The following is an 18,118-nucleotide window of genomic DNA, read 5'->3' on the forward strand; positions in this document are numbered from 1 at the left end:
GTCTCTCCTCTCCCGATCCACCTTTAACAGTTTTCTCTCACTTACTAATGCAGCCTCAAGTCTTCACTGTAGCTCATTTTTAGAGTATTGAAACTTGCCACTTTTGCCTTGAACCTTGACACATTCTGGACAGGTAGTAGAAAAGTTCTCTACAAATTCACCAAAGGCATTCTCTTACCCCTCTCTGTTCTTCTCGAGTTCTCCTACTGATAGCAAAATTATGGCAAAGTTCCAGATGTCCATTCTTTTCTTCTCTTTAACTTCCTTTCTAAAATTATATCTCCATTATATAATAGCATAAGAAAACTTGAGTTAGGTGTCCCCAAACATTGGAACCTTGTGCTGGATGTGTGCAAATTAAAATTGAGTACAAATATAAGGTTGCACATTAGTTTTGCTTATTTATTATTTTATTTCACAAGTATTCATTCATGTGTCAATGCCTGGGAAGGATTAGCATGTGGCATTGTTAGATGCTAGATGAACAATCAAAAAGCCTGTTCCTCTTCCAGGTTACCAGCAAAACGCTACTCCATGGTCTCTTACTTCATCAGGCCTGAGCTAAGCACCTCATTTTGCTACCTCACTTACCTGAGTACATCCCAGCAGTGCTATGAGACAGACACTCGAATTCCCAGCCTATAGATGAAGAAGCAAACAGCGTAAGGATTGAAGCTAACTCTTCAAAGATACAAAGCAAGCAGGTGAGAAGTTCCAGCACAGACCCAGATCTACAGAGTCCCAAAGCTAGTGCAATAGTTCTATGCCGAGAGTCCCTCTGAAGCATGTACCATGTAAGGTCAAAATGTTCTTCCCAAGCCAAATAACGGAAATTCTTCAGTTCCATATAACAGGACATATTGGTATTTATGAGGTGAAAAAATTTATAAATTTATTTTGAACAAAGATTGAATAACAGTGAAGTCCCCCTAAACTGTTATCCCATAAAGGATGTTCAGGAAATAATTGACACCACCCAGTTGAAAAGGCTTCCTACGGACACAATACAACCATTCGCCAGATCAAAAAGTCTCTCGAGGCTGAATATAGCAGGCAGGGAGACGTCAAATGGAACCTGAGGAAAAGCACAGAAGTAGGTATGAGATGTGCTGTTTCAAACTACTGATTGAAGCAAACTTCATGCAGTAGTGTTATATAAAAGGCAGTAAACATTCATATTTACAATATTGGTTTTCTACAGGATGATATGGCACAAATGCTAATTTATACCTTATATTCTACTGAAATTTATAGATCCACTCCTAAAATATCATATACTCTTAAAGACAAATGTTATTTATGTGTGTGTATACATACACACACACACACATACACACACACAAATATAAGCAAGTGATATATACATATACATCATATACAATACACATATACACATACATATATATTTCTTGCACATGACTTCTGACTTTGTTCATCATACTAGATTGATTGGCCCATTGAAACTCTGTCACTCTTGCATTGGTCCTAAGTTCTGCTCAGGCACCAAGACAGTATAAGGACACAAGGTCACTCTGTCTTAAAGAGGCTCCCAAGTTTCTGTGACTAAGAGCTGGTACAGCCAAAGTCACCCTAAACAGACTAAAATGGAGGAGCGCAGACTTCCTCTATTGTCGTGGCACTGATTGTAAGAGAAAGAACAAAGATGATTGACAGGAGAGGAAGGAATCCTGGACCCCGTTCAGGATTCATGTTCATCTACAATAAATGCTGTCAGAAGTGACCATAAATGCCATACAGAGGAGAGGGCACAGTACATCCTGTGTTGAGGGTCTGAAGCCTGGTAAGATGTTAGAGGACAAGTTTTATTAATTTCTTTGGCTACTTGTTAAATGAATCAGTCATCAACTTATTCCCAAGCAAGCGTAATGAACCTAAAAAGGTGGAAGGTGATTTTTGCTTTTTCTTTACTTCATGGTTTCTAGGGCTTCAAATAACGAAGAGGCATAGACTATATTAGTCTGCTTTCTATTATTATGATACATGCCATAATCAAAGGCATCTGGGGAGGAAGGGGTTGCTTTCTTTGGCTTACACATCCCTGTCACAGTTCATTAGTAAAGAAAGCCCAAGACAGGAACTTAAGCAGGGCGGAAGCTGGGGCCAGGGACTGAAGCAGGAGGAACTCTGCTTACCGGCTTGTTGAAATTGCTTTCTTATATAACCCAGAATCACTGCCCAAGGATGGCACTGCCCACAGTGGGCTCAGCCCTTCCATATTAACTACCAATCAAGAAAATTCCCCCACTGTAAAGTTGCCTACAGGCCAGGATGATGGGGGCATTTTCTCAATTAAGGTCCCCTCTTCTCAGATGGCTCTAGATTGTTTCAAGTGGACAAGAAACTAGCACACACACACACACACACACACACACACACACACACACACGTATTCCACACAACCCCACACACAAACCCCCACATGTAGTCAGCTTCCTTAATCACAATGTAATCTATATTCTAGCTTGAGAATTTCTTTCTATATGGATGGAGTTTGACTACGAATAGCCCCCACAGGCTTATGAATTTGAATACTCTATCATTAGGGTGCTACTTGACAGGGATTACAAGGGGTAGACTTGTTGGAGGAAATGTATCACTGGGGGCGAGCTTTGAGGGCTCAACAGCCCAAGCCAGGCCAAGTGTCTTTCTCTTCTTGCTTCCTTCAGATTAGGAAGGAGAACGCTCAGCTACCTCTCCAGCACCATGTATGCCTGCAGGCCGCCATATTTCTCTGCATGATAATAATGGACTGACTCTCTGAAACTCTAAGTCCCAAGTAATTTCTTGCCGTGATCATCATGTCTCTTCATAGCAATAGAACACCGATTAAGATATTGGATTTTGTTTCTATAATATATGCTTTTTTCAATTAGAATGCACATGATGCGTGTTAATGTATGCACACGTGCATGTGAATATGTCACATGTGTGGAGACATAAAGGGGTCAGTCTCTAATGTCATTCCTCTGGAGCCATCCGCCTTGGTTTTTGAGACAGTTCTCTCACTGGCCTGGGGCTCGTGAGTAGGCTGGGCTGTCAGTAAGTCCAGTGTCTGATTTCCCAGTGCTGGGATTACCAATGTCTGCATTCCCCTCTACGGGTTCTAGAAACTGAACTCAGATCCTTATGTTTGCTTTTCCTGACTGAGCTATCTATCATCAGTCTTTATACCCAACTTAATAACCTTTATAGATGATTTTCAGAGTAGAATACAAAGAAATACTAATTAGCATTAAAATATGTATACTGTCTTTTGTAATATTTCTCTTTTACTATCAAATCCTCTCCAGTTTAAATACAGGGTTGGTTTTTTAAAAACTAAGTGGCCACCTTAGTTTATTTAAGTTGCAGTTAGCTTGGTGATACAACACATGCTAAGTATAGATACTGCCCTTTGACTTCTGGCCCTTGTCACGGATATGTCAAGAACAAGGGGCCATTTGTCAAAGGATGAAGAGCAATCGGTGAATTCCTGTATGGGAGCCACTGGTAACACCTTCACAGCACAAGAGTAGAATAAAGGCAGCTGTCACTCCAGAGCCATGCATTCTCATCTGTCCTCGAGAGGGACAAATTACTCTAAAATGACAGATCCCTCCCTGTTCTCACTCCCACCACTCTAGACACCAGAGGAATTTTGAGCCTTTTAGAATATTTTTCTACTACTGGATGAAATTAAGGTAAACTTCTGACTGAGCTATTAACATGTACAGTATATATGCTGTGTGCGTGTGTGTGCGTGTGTGTGTGTGTGTGTGTGTGTGTGTGCATAGTGTGTAGTGTGTGTGTCTGTGTGTGAATATATGGATGCAACCATTGCCCAGATCAACAAATGAATACACACATAGTCATGTGTGTTACTGCACACTTAGAACCACAGAAGTTGGTCCATGAAAGCAGGAGAATCAGTAGTTCAAGGTCAATGTGAAGTAGTTGAAGGCTACACAGTGAGTTCAAGGCCAGCCTGAGTTACAAGATACAAAAAAAATAAACAAGCATTTGAAAGGAGATATACCCACGACAGCGAGGTTTGCTGTGCCATTAGATATGCACATGTTTTACTATCGACCACTTCTAACAAACTGAGTTCTAATTCTTACCTCCTACCAGTTGCGTGTGAGCTTTTCCGGTACTCCATATAGTCATACAGTTTGAAAATTGCACTTGAGGTTTCAGTCATCCTGTGGTTGCCCAGCTGTCCCTCTCTGTTCCTACTGCAATGTCCCTGACAACCGTTAACCCTCCACCTTCAACCCCATAGGCCCTCTTGTGAAAGTGCAGGGCTTCACTCTGCTCGTACTGAGTAGCTGATTTGTGCAGGCAGTTTCATGCCATCTAAAGGCCCATCCTCATTAGATATATGTGTGACTATTAGCCTCCCCTCCTTGGCTTCTCATTGACCCACATAATGGTTCCCTAAATGCCTGCAGCCAGTTTACATTCTTTGTCCTGTGAGCTGTACTTTTTCAAGTAGGGTCTCTATATAAAGTTTTATACCAAAATCATGTCAACAACTCCCTTTCACCCATGTGCCTCACTTTTTCAGGCAGGGTCTCCTGTATTCCAGGCTGGCCTCAGACTTATTATATAGTTGTGGATGACCTTGAACTTCTGATCGTCCTACCTCCACGACATCAGTCATGCTCATACAGGCCTGAATAAGCACACTTGGTACATGTGGTGCTGGTGCTACAGTCCAGGGCATCATGCATGGTAGGCAAGCATTCCACCACTGAGCTATATCTCTAGTCCAAGATAGCATAGCCAACACTGGAGAGGCTGAGGCAAGAGGGCCGTCCCCAAGTTCAAGGGCAGCATTGGTTACAGAATGAGTCTGTGTCTCAAAATAAATCAGCAAGAGCACACGCAGGTGTGTGTGTGTGTGTGTGTGTGTGTGTGTGTGTGTGTGTGTGTGTGTGTGTGTGTGTGATTTTCAAAATATCTATGATTTTTCTCAATCTGATGTTCGATAGCTACCCTGAAACATCTTCTGGTTCTCTCAGGTGCAATGCCAGTCATCTTCTCTTTGGTTCTAAATGTTAAACAATGAAGGAAGCCTGTGGGGAATTTTCCCCTCACCCGGTTGGCTTGCTTCTTCTGGTACTATGATTTTGAATGATTTTAAGTTCAGAGATGTGGGTGGATGTAATTGCTTCTTTTCAAAAATCTCAAAGTACAGTGCAGGATCCGCAATGGGGAATAATTTAATAGTCCAAAAGTAAGAAAGGCACCTTCCATCTCACATGCAGGTTCCTCTATCACACTTCCTACCTGTTAACTAAACACCTCTCTGAAGTTACTGATTGACTAGATTTTTTTCCCAGCTGGGGAAACCATCCATCTTAGAAGACAGAGGATAATATGATACTATGCTATTAGTTTACTTAAAAATCAATATTGTGGATGATAGGGGACCCATCTGATGAGAAAGTTCTAAAGTTCTTTTTAGAACTTAGGTAACCATCTAACACCCTGGGAGAGAAAGAACTGGATGTGTTTGGTTTTCTTGTATTTGATTTAAGTACACACTCCCCCGATGCCAGCAAGAATGGTATCACTCCTCCCATCCTGACAGAGACAGTACACAACTCTTCAGAGGTAGACAGGACCTTTGTATAATTTCTCTCATCTGCTGGAAACCCCACACTTTTCTGAGAATGAAATTACCTTTTCATCGCTCTAATTTTTGTGTTAATCAAACTTTAACTGTGACAGAAAAGTATTTTTAATATAATAGGGGCTCAAGCAGTCATACTGGTGAGATAGTAAGAAATCTTTTAATATTAAATTTTAATGAAATAATGTTATTGCAAAAGGAAATTTGAATAGAACAAGAAAACTGGATATTAAAACTCAACGTGTGGGGGGAAAAACATGTACAGGCAGTTGGCATGCTGTCTAAGAACAGAAGAACAGATTCTTCCTCAGCCAGCATCATCACCATGACGGTGCCCACACCTTCGGGCCATGAACAACTAAACAAGCAGGCTTACATAACAGGTCTCCCATAAAACCCTGTTTGAGGTTCCTGCCAGTGGAAGCATGAGGTAGACTGAAGACAGAACCACCATTAGAAAGGGCATAGACATACCCCATCCTTTCTCCAAGATCTTGCCCAGTGTGTACATCTCTCTGCCTCTCTTTCTGGGTCATTGTGCCCTTTCTAATATACCAATAATCATACAAAGTGAGCTTCCTTATGTGCTATCATGGGTACTATGAGTGCTTTAACAATTATTGAAGCCGGAAGACACTTGTGAGTCTGTAGCTTGAAAGACATGTGAATAGAGTATGCACTCTGTTTGCAGCTGGCAGAGGTGAATGAATGCATGCTTATGGGATGGGGCCCTTAGCTTTTTGATTCCCTGGAAACTCTGGGTTAGCTGTTTGAAGCTCAGTTGGTGTTGGAGAAGTATAGAACCATTTAGTGTTTGGGGACAAAATGTACAAGCTCAGTGACTGGATCATTTCAGATATATACATTTCTGGGTCACACTGGATTTCATTAAACTCTGATTCAAACACACACAAAAAAACCAAACCAAAACACAAAAATAAAACAAAAACAAACAAACAAAATCCATTTAACAGTCAAAGCTAAGTATTATGCACACTAAGGCTTGTGGGGTTGGTTTTGGTTAACTTGAAACAAGCTACAGTTATCTGAGAGGAGGGAATCTGCATTGAGGGGTTGCTTCCCTGCAGACTGCCTGTAAGCAAACCTGTAGGGGAATTTTCTTGATGTGATTGTTGGTGCAGGACCAGGCTCACTGTGGGTGGTGTAAGAAATCAATCTGAGAGAGCCAGAAAGAGAAAGCCACTAAGCAGCACTCCTCTATAATCTCTGCTTCAGTTCCTGTCTCCATGTTCCTGTCTTCGGTTCCTGTCTTCCGTTCCTACTTTGACTTCTCTGAGTAACAGGTCACATCAGGATATAGTAAGCCCTTTACTCTCTCAAACTGCCTCTGTTAGCCATGCTTATCACAGCAAATAAAAAAAATGAGTGAGAACACCAATTAATGAATATTTTTTTTTTATTTATTTATTTTTTTATTAACTTGAATATTTCTTATATACATTTTGAGTGTTATTCCTTTCGATTTCCGGGCAAACATCCCTTCCTCCCCTTCCTTATGGGTGTTCCCTCCCCCCACCCTCCCCCCATTGCTGCCTTCCCCCCGACAGTCTAGTTCACTGGGGGTTCATTCTTAGCAGGACCCAGGGCTTCCCCTTCCACTGGTGCTCTTACTAGGATATTCATTGCTACCTATGAGGTCAGAGTCCAGGTTCAGTCCATGTATAGTCTTTAGGTAGTGGCTTAGTCCCTGGAAGCTCTGGTGGCTTGGCATTGTTGTACATATAGGGTCTCGAGCCCCTTCAAGCTCTTCCAGTTCTTTCTCTGATTCCTTCAACGGGGGTCCTATTCTCAGTTCAGAGGTTTGCTGCTGGCATTCGCCTCTGTATTTGCTGTATTCTGGCTGTGCGTGTGTGTCACAACCTTTCCCTCCATGGCTCCCATTCTGCACTCTCTGCCTTTAAACCCACTCTGGACTCAGACATGACAGTCTGATTGGGGGAAAGTGGGAGTGTTGACAGTGTCTTCTTTATTACAAGTACATGCTTTTAAGAATTTATTTGTATGTATGCATGCATGCACATGCGTACATGTGCATACAACACAGCACACAGCACACATACAAGAAATAAGGGGACAACCTTGGGTGTCAATTCTCTCCTTTCGCCATGTGAGTCCCTGGGACTTAACTCGGGTCATCAGACTTGCATGGCGAGGGTTTTTACAAAGTGAACCATTTCTTTTTATAGAGAATTATTTAAGAAAACACCCCTTCAAGAACAAAAGAGACCTTTAAGGAAATAGGGAAAGTTGAAGCTGGTTTTCTTAAGCTTTAGCCTGACTGCTCAAGACTCCAAGATCTAGAGAAAGTCTTTGAAGTTGTTCTCTTTTATCAGAGAGGTATGCTTTTCAATGGACACACAGGACAGCATGCAAGGTGCACAGGACATCACAGAGAGCATATAGGATATACAGGGCACACAACACAGCACAGAGGAAACACTGTACACTACACAGGGCACACAGGACAGCACACAAGGCATACATGTTGGATTGGATGCAAGTTCAAGGGCCTAGGGCTCTCATAGTCAAGTGTTGGGAGGGAGGGTTAAAGGAAACAGATCCTTGGACATAGAATTTAATAAGAACGTCCGTTTCTGTTGTTGTTCCATAATGTGTTACTTCACCACAGGACGAAAGACGATAGGGCCAATAGAATCATGGACTGGACTTTCAGAAACTTAAAGGCAAAATAATCCTTTTCTTTCTTATAAACATTACCCCAGATATTCCTTATAGTGCTAGAAAGCTGACCATTGCCCTCAGAAAGCAGATTCTGAGATGGAATTTAGCTTCCAGAAGTTCACTAGCTTCAGCAAATGACCATGAGATTAATGCACTCAGAGAAAATGGCATTGGATAGGAGGAGAAGTTGGGAGAAAACATGGGCATCTTTGAACATAGAATGGCCCTTCGGTATTACCTTGAACTGTGGCAGTGGGTGTCAAGGCTCTGTGTTACAATATTGACCAGTACCTGAACTCAGGCTGCATCAGAAGAAGTCATGAGCACTGGGGCCTAGAGAGAGAGCTTGGTCAGCAAACTGGCTTGCTGGCCAAGCATGAAGACATGAGTTCAGATCCCAAGCAACCACATTAAGAAAAAAAAGCAAAACTGTGTGCAGAAGCACATGTTTGCAGCCCCAATGCAGGGAACTTGGAATAGGTGAACTCCAAGAGCTCACTTGCCTGTCAGCCTAGTCAATGGATGAGCTTCGGTTCAGTGAAAGATCCCGTCTCAAAGCAGTAAGGTGAAGAGAAGTCGGGAAAGACAACCAGGGTCACCTCTGGCATCCACATGCACACACACACACATACATGTACACACACACACACACACACACACACACACACACACACACTCTCACGTGCAATGTTAATATGGCAAAATGCATCCTGGTGTGCAACCAAAGTAAGTTGAGGGGAAATTTAAAATAACTTCACTATTTATACCAAATTTTCAGAAGCTTCTCTTTGAGATCTTGATAAAATAAGTCTAGTGCATTGCTTCTATTAATCATTCTATTTGATTACCCTAGGAATATTCTACTCTAGAATTGAGGAGAAATTAACAATTAAAGAGTAGGAAAAAGATTCAGAACTAACATCTCCCCTTAAGTAATCTCTTCCTGAAAGCTTAAGTGGAGGGGAAAAAAATTCACTTGGATCCTAACTCTGCCAGCTCTGCCTGGGGAGACAGCCATCTCTTCACTCCAGTTAGGACAATGATGTTAAATCAGAGTAAGGGGTTCCACACAAATACGGTGTGGTAGACTGCTCAGGAGTTTCTTGGCTCATTTATAGAATCTCAGGTGAGGGATAGTGTTGAGGGATATGGATAGTCCCAAAACACCTGCCCCATTACAATATCCCAACCCACGATGGATGGTGATCTCCCGTTAACCTTCCACTTCCTCCACACCTCAGGATCTCCCAAGATCCTTTTCAGCTGGGAGTGGGGTGGGGCAGAGGGACTATTGCTTGGCTGGATTTCCAGGTGATACTCTGGTGACCTCCACTCCTCTTTGTTGATATTACTATGTGATATCAGCTTATGAACGTATCTGTTGATGTTCGTTTGGTTGGCTACTGAGCCAAGGTTTTTACTGCTCCGAGATGGTAGTGAGGTGACCATGCTTCTCCTGGAGGAAAAGGCCAACCACAATACTGAGAAATTCCCCTCGACTCTTTCACAAATTTCTGAGCCCATGGGGGATCAGAAGAATGAAATTGGCTGGGACTGGGTGATGTTGCATAGACCAGGGACAGTTCATAGAGACAGCAATGGGTAATCATGGGAAAACTGGGTGCTAGGGAAAAAACTGTTTAGAGTACAGTGCTAACGGACATATTCTGAGTAGCCATCAGCCTAGACATAGAGTCTGACCTGGATACCTGCTAGCTGAGGGTCCTTGGGTGAGTTACCTAACATCTTTGCCCCTCAACTTCTCTCACAGAAGTGATGGTGATGGTGATAGTGATGGTGATGGTGATGGTGATGGTGATGGTATTGGTGGTGGTGGTGATGATACCTATCTTAAGTACAAACAAAATCTGAAGTCACATGTTTAGCTTAGAATGTGGTTGTGTATTTGTTCCCTGTCACAGAATCCACATATTCATGTAAACTTAGTGATTCATAACAAAATTGGCTGTAAGTCCTGGAGCTCAGAAGTCTGAAATCTATTTAATGGATGTCAAATCGTGATGTGGTCTGGATTGGTTTCTTTTGGAGAGCCTATCTGGGAAGTCATTTACACTCCTTGGCTTGTGGCTTCATGCTGGCCCTCCATCTCCTCTTTGCTGTCCAATCCCTCTGGAGCTCCCTATACGAGGGCACTGATGACCACCTTCTGGGTCATCAGCATGTTGTCCTAAACCCAGCCACATTCACTGTGCTGCTTTGTCATGCAAGGCAACAGGTTCTGGGGATTCCTCTTGAAGATCCTAGTTCAACTGGTTATGTGTGTGGTCCAGAGAGATGAGTTAAGAGCTATATTCATTAAAGCTTCTGTGGAGATTGGTATTGTCTCATATTTTTACTTTAAAAAAATCATGATATTTCTACTTCAGCCTATTGTGACAAAAAGTTATTAGTGTCCACTAAAATACATGGGTATGTCTTCATAGTGCTCCCTAGTATACTCTTGCAAATTGGGTTGAGACAATAGGATATGAGTAAAAATTATGACAGCTACTCAGGATGCCTTTTGGGATTTATTATCTAGACCTAGACTGGAATACATTTCAGAGGAAAAGAGCCTAGGAACAGAAACTCCCAATGAGTCTGCGCTCTCTGTAACTGCCAGGATGTTAGGATCTGTGGGCAACCTTCTGAAGGCTTCTCTGGCAGTGTTATCCTTGAACAGCCATTGCAGATCCCACTGGTACAAGTCCAAGTACCTAATCTCTACTAGATGTGAGGCAAATAAGTCTTATTTGGGATGTGAAGATGGTTCAGTGTAAAGCACTCGCCATTAAAGTGTGAGGTCTTGAGTTCAAATCCCCCGAACCCATGTAAATCTAGAGGCAGTAGCACAAACTTGTGGTCCCACCATTCCTTTCATGTGGAGATGGGAGGCAGAGACAGGAGGATCCCTGGAAGCTGCCTCAGCCAAGATGTGGAGTCTGCACATAGACACAAATGAAGCCATGTGACCCTGCCCCCAAGTTATTTCTGATTGGTAAATAAAGATGCCAACAGCCAATAGCTGGACAGAAGAGATAGAGGTGGGGTTCAGGTTTCTTGGACTTGGGGTTGGAGGAGGACCATGAGGAGAAGAAAGTGGAGGAAGAAGAGGAGAAGCTGCCATGGGTTAGGAGTCAAGAAAATGTAGCCCTGAGAAGTTACCAAATGAAGTTAAGAGCAGCCCAGAAGAAAATAGTAAGTAATAACGCAGGGTTATTGATAGGAAATAGATCTTAACAACATAGAGAGTAGTATCTACCCAGCTCTTGTGCTGACTAAGGCTTATTGTAAGCATAAAGATCGTGTGTATCTTTCATCCGGGAACTTAAATAGCTTAGGTGGGGTAGAAACCTCAGGCAGGGATTAATACATTCTACTACAGGAAGCTCACAGAGCAGCTGGCCTGGCACACCTATGAACTTAAGAAAGCAGGTGATGAGTGGTACCCACAGTGTCCAAGTGAGCTATACCACATGTGCGCTCAGCATACACATACTCAAATGTGTGTGCACACGTGTACAAACATGTGCCCACACACATACACAATTGTGCACATGAACAAATTGTGCCCATGAACACCTGCTGTTGAGCATTGGGGTTTCTTAGCACAGTCTGCCCCATCCTGACTGAAATTTCTCCTCTGGCGAGCTTGCCTTCCCTCGCTACACTTCCAGTACCACAGTAAGAGCTCAACTTCAGTGAAAGGTCAGAGCTTTGAATCTCAGTAGCCATGTTAGCTGCTGGGTACCCTCCCAAGGGTCTTAGTGGTGCCAGTCTGTAGGAGACACAGAAATAAAAACTTCACAGTTACAGCAATACTTGATCTTTTTTTTTCCTCCCAGAGTTTAACTTCTGGCAACTAGAAACTAGAAACCAGAGGTGCCCCCCCCCTCCGCGCACACACACCTCCCCCCTCCCCTCTCTGTCTTTTTTAAAGCAAAGGCTTTGTAAAGAACCAAAGTTCACACTCTATGTTGGGGACTTTGTTGCCACAAATCAAAGCATGCTGGGTTCTGTTACTTAGCAGCTCCCAGTGCAGAGGGAAATGGAAGAGCAGACTTACGTGCACGGTGCGGAAGGAAAGCATCTCACGCTGACTCCGTTCGCATTGGTGCACACCATGACCAGCTGCACACCTTTCTTAGCCACCAGCAATGGCCGCCGGCAAAAAGTTTGAGAGTCTGCAACTGTTTCTGTTAGTATTTGAATCCTGGCAACCGGCCTTTGTGGATGAATGAGGGGATGTAGAGAAGGAGATGGCATGACAAGAGGGTAGGAGGGCAGGGGAGGGAGAGAGGGGTGGAGGGAGGGATGGAGGAGGGGGAGGGAGAGAGGGAGGGAGGGAGGGAGGTGTGGGAGACCATCTCTGGCACTGAGCATTTACTATCTGCCTCACATCAGACACTGGAGGGTGAACAAGAGCTCTGTGGCCAAATACTGAATGTGTAAATTTTCAGAATATTTTGTTTATTGAGAGGATAGGTTTATGACTAGCTATGGAATTATGGGAAGTGGAAAGGAGACCAGTCCCAAGAGGTTATACCGTGTGTCCCTCCTTTTACAGACCATCCTTGAAATGAATATATTATAGAAATGTAAAGAAGATCAGTGGCTGCCAGTGGTTAGGAGTGGACAGACTGGATCAGAAGAGGGCATTCACAGGGTGACCGTGATGCTGGTGATGGCAGACATGTGTTTTGAGAGTGTCAGTGCCCCCACGCTGGTTATGATGCCGGACTTTCATTGTATAATGAAACATGCAAACATTGTACTGAGACTTTCTGTACTCTTCTTATCTGTCCTCTTTCCTGTCCTTTCTTTTAGTTTTGGGGAACTCACAAGAGATAAGCAAGTATTCTAACATGGAGGCACAGGCCTGTCTTCTCTGTATGATTTCTTATTTCAAAATCTTACTTGTCTTTGTGCGTATGGAGTGTTTTGCCTGAACATGTCCTTTCTATACATCATGTGTATGCAGTGCCCATGGTGACCGGAAGAGCATCAGATCCCCCCGAACTAGAGTTACACATGGTTATGTGTCACCACGTGGGTGCTGGGAATTGAACCCTGGATCCTCTGGAAGAGAAGCTGGTGCTCTTAATCATTAAGTCATCTCTTCAACTCCTGTGTTGTTTCTTATAATGATATGACTCCGTGAGAATCTACAGTTAATTTGAAAGGCATGGCTGAAAACAACTAAAATAATTAAGAACACCCCTGTTAATGGGCCGTTCACTCTTTCATTTACTTTTTCAAGATCAGCAAACCATCAGATTAGGCTGAAAGCCACTCATGAAGGGAAAAGCTAACAGTCAAATACGCCGGAGTTCACATCAACCTAAGACTGGGGAAAATAAAGATGACCACAGAGTATTGAATGACACAGGGCTGGCCTGGCACTGTGTTGAATACTGGTCCTTTCCTAGTGTGACTTCAGGTGACAGTAGCTTATTGCTACCAATACTCAAAGGAGGGAGTGAACCCTAGACTAACAGTAGCTTTTGCACGGTCACACACAGAGCAGTCTAACGAGGAACCAATCCTTCTGTTTCTTGCATTAGGATTCATTGCTTCTGAGCCCTTCACCAGAACCTAGTCAACCAGGGCTCTTTAATGACTGACTTAATTACAGGGGCAGATCGCAACACGGGTCAAGGGATCTTCCCACTGTGCTGTGCCCCTGAAGTAGTTGAGAAGAGGCCATGTGGGTACCAGATGTCTGTAATGTATGCAGAATAACTTCCAAAACTTCCACTGGCTTTTGGCCAAAGGAAACAGGGAAGATGGGTAAAGTCACACCTGCTCTTTCTTGGCATATTTACCCTAAATTTACAGACTATTTATGAAAAGAACGCTTAAAGCTTTAGCAATTTATTTAGCTGTGTGAAGGAAAAATGTCATTTACCTACATTGAAAATAGAGTCACACTGTTGGATCTGTGACAAAGAGAAAAAACCTTACTATGTAGCTCAGGCTGTCCTCAAGCTCACTGAGGAGCACAGGCTAGCTTCAAACTCCTTGTTCCTCTTGTACCTCTCAAATGCAAGGATTATAAGTGTGTACCTTTGTACCTAGCCCAAGGGCTACTTTTTAAAAATGCTTTACTTTTTATTATTTTTGTGTGCGAGCGTGTGCGTGTGTGCGTGTGTCTACCATGTACGTATAGGTAACTGCAGGGCATCGGATCAGGTCCCCCGGAGCTGAAGGTAAATGTAGCTATGGGAAGACTGACATGAGTTCCATGACTGAACTCCAGGCCTCTGGAAAGGCAAGCAGCACGCTCTTGACTGCCGAGTCACCTCCCCAGCTCCAAGGTCCAGGCAGAGCCATTTAGCAAACTTGAATGAAGGAAATGAAACCCATCGTTTACCTCAGTATTTTCCAGAAACAGAGAGAAATGAGATTGGCTAATGATTCCCTTGTCTCTTACTTTCCTGGAAGTTGTACAAAGCAACTAACTGTCCCCTTGAGACGGATCTGGACTTGTTTTGGAGATGAAGCCCCAGCTTGATTTGTGGAGGAAAGCACATACTTCTGCCACTTTGACGGTAAAACACATAGTATCCGGTTCATGACGGTACCATGGTCCAAATTACACTCCAGGATCATCAAACCCTTAAACTGAATCGTCACAAAGTGGTCCTGTACCCTGAACACAGGAGGCACAAAATCTCGCAGTTTCTCCATTAAAAAAAAAAAAAAAAAAAAAAAAGCGTATTTCACCTTGATGCTATTGCTGGCAAATCTCAGAGAGATGGGCATTTTGAAATGCTCTAAACAGAGTAGCCTTTTCTTAGCATTTGAAGAGCACACTAATAGCCTGATCTTTTCTTAGGGCCTTTCTTTTTCCCTTACCCAAATTTGACAGTCAGATGCAAACGGAGGGATGATAGAATCGAAGTCAGTGCAGTGTTTTAAAAAGCAGCGTGGAACTGATGCCGTCTGGCATTGTCTCGGAAAGAATATAAGAATATTAAGTGGATGCCTTGTGATCTTACACACAAAGGGTCCTCTTCACTTGAGGATGGAATGATAATGTCTCAAAGCAGGAAGATGTAATTCTAGATGCCCATAAAAATCTATTCAGACACCTCGGGGCTGCTCCAACAGAAATCAAGTAAAAGAAAGAAGGAGGGGGGAAAAGAGACGGAGAAGGAAAATCTGCAATTGTGAGCCCCGCAGAAATGTGTTAATAGAATTAATTGATAACACTCAGTAATTACTGGCAATGGGCAGTACAGAGCTCTGTGCTAGAAGTGGGGTATGCTGTTTATAGTGTGTTAACTGCTGCACATCCGAGGTTTTGTTAGAGCTCCGCTAGCTGCAAGGAGCGTCCTGGGGCATTGTTAGCTACAGATCCCAGCACACATACTCTCCTTACAAACTGGTGGGCTATTCTTCCAGCAGGATGTGGGCTATGTCTAAATTTGAACGCTGGGGATCTCTTCAGAGGAGTCATTGTGCACTGATCAAAATTAGAGCGGAAACAGCAATAGAGCTTTCGCTTGGACATCCTTGGAAGCCTAGTCTTGAACACCAGGCCACCAGGCTGTGAGAAGGCCCAACCACCCACAGAGAGGCCTGGGGTGTTCTGTCCCTTGTAAGATGTGGCTTCAGGATAACTATAATGGTTGACAGGGTCCTCTACGGTCAGTTCATTTGGGGTGTGACAGTTGTCAACGATGTGGCTTTGGGCAGGTCCTTTGGTCTCATTCTGTAGCCTTGGATGGTTAGAATTCACTGAGTAGCCCAGGCTGGCCAAGAACTTACTATGTAACTCAACTTGGCTTTAGATTCATGGGGATCCTTCTGCCTCAGCCTCCCAAATGCTGGCCAGTACTTTGAAACAGTATCTTACTTCATTTTCCTGTGTCTTCATGCAAAATAGTTACTCATTAGGGAAAAAAAAAAAAAAAAAAAAAAAAAAAACACCTCAGCCACCATCTTTTCCTTCTGTAAGCATCGGCTCCGGGCACCCTTTCTAGAGAGCCAGCTTTGTGCAGGAAAGGGCTCCCCCTTTTCCCTAGTGGCCATCCTTACAGGCAGCTACGGGAAACTTTTAAATGCCGCTGACTCCTCCCTCCCCCCCCACCCCTGCCTAAAACTTAATTCTCTTTCTATTCAGGACTTTGAAGATTTGGTTCATTTTTCCATCTTCACAGCAAAGCTGCAAATCATGCCCCGACCACCGGGCCCACTGCAGAGCTGACACTTGTGTTTTGCCTGCTCTTTGCAATCAGAGGAAAATGTTATGTGAATGACCCTTGGCCGTGTTTGTGTTTTGCTGAGGCTACTCTATTACTGTGAAGTCATTTTTCGGAGCAATAAAAACGGTTAACAATGGACCACTAAATTTCATGGTAGGAACCAATAAGCCCTCAGAAGAAAAAAGGCCCAGAGAAGTTCATCACCTCCAGAGCTGTGGCAGGAGCGGGTTAGAGGAATGCAGATAATGGCGCCTGAGGCTGGTGGCCTCTCCAGCTAAACTGTAGGATTTCTTCAAGGCAGGAAGTCGAACTTTTGCTTTCTGCATTCTTGGGCCTGGCTCCGTGGCTGCCAACAAGGAGTACTCTGCCGAAGATGACTGCCCAATGAAAGGCTGATGTTGATGGCCCCAGAGCCCAAGGTCATGGCAGGGGTAGAACTGCTCTCTCTGGGCTATCTTTGGAAGATGAATTGCAAACCATTCATTCCTTTAATATTTGCTATGCCTGTCTTATAAGACACTGGACAAAGCAGTGAGGATAAAAAAAAAACCCAGTAGGAAGCAATCTTATTGTATCAGACCTAGTCAGCATTATAATACCAGGCTAATGTAGTTGTATGCCCCTCAGACATATTTTGCTTAAAAACGATCGAATGCCAAGAGATGTAAGCCAAGAGATCTGCAACATTTATTGGGTCTCCCAGCTGGCTTAGTGGGTAAAGGTGTTAGCTGTCAAGTCTGATGACCCGAGTTCAATTCCCCAGAATGCACACAGTGGAAGGCCAGAACTGTTTCCCAAAAGTCACCCTCTGTCATTCATACATGACTTGTGTCATGAACGCATGCCCCCCTGCACCAACTTTCTCTTTCTCTGTCTGTCTGTCTGTCTCTCTGTCTCTGTCTCTGTCTCTCTGTCTCTCTCTGTCTCTGTCTCTCTGTTTCTCTCTCTCTCTCTCTCTCTCTCTCTCTTTCTCACACACACACACACACACACACACACACACACACACGAAGAGCAGGTAAGCTAACATAGGTTGAATGTGCTAGTTACCCACATTACACAATAATCTAAGAAGACACTAGCATGACAGCAGTCATTTCGGCCAACAGGAGAAGGCTCATAAGAGGCTATGAAGGATGATAAGGTACCCATCACCTCATGATGGAATCAACATATGAGAACAGAAGAGCAAATGCCGAGAGAAATGGAAGGACGCTCGCACACAGAGTGGCGTAGTAACCATTAGTCATCGGCACATGGTTCATGTCAGCGCTCTGCCTGAAATGTAGCATAAACAGTAACCTTTTTTGTTGTCCTGTGGATTGAGTCTGGGACCTCAGGCCTGCCAAGCAAGCTTTCTGCCACTGAGCCCCTAAACAATTACTTTTAACAATAAGAAACAATTGGCTGTATGCGCAGGGAATTCAACCATGTTAAAAAAATATCCATCAATCAAGCACACGGTCATGTTGTATGAGACAGCAGCGATTTAGTGTCATTAAGGATATGTAGTTCAGATGGAAAATATTTTTAAGAATGCACTTGCTTTTTTGCTAATTTGGGGTTT

At 43.4% G+C, this 18,118-nt stretch overlaps 1 protein-coding gene across 1 annotated transcript in view; it reads right to left on the reverse strand.

Annotated features, from left to right (window-relative positions):
* Window positions 1-866: 866 nt before the first annotated feature.
* The window catches only part of Cfap54 (cilia and flagella associated protein 54), a 276,477-nt gene continuing 259,225 nt past the window's right edge, over window positions 867-18,118 (reverse strand). Inside the window, exon 68 of the mRNA XM_032911469.1 lies at window positions 867-1,075. Within this exon, the coding sequence (XP_032767360.1) occupies window positions 956-1,075 (120 nt within the window). The 3' untranslated portion in view covers window positions 867-955. The remainder of the gene's footprint in view (window positions 1,076-18,118) is intronic.

Source organism: Rattus rattus, chromosome 1, assembly GCF_011064425.1.
Source record: "Rattus rattus isolate New Zealand chromosome 1, Rrattus_CSIRO_v1, whole genome shotgun sequence".
Taxonomy (NCBI): Eukaryota; Metazoa; Chordata; class Mammalia; order Rodentia; family Muridae; genus Rattus; species Rattus rattus.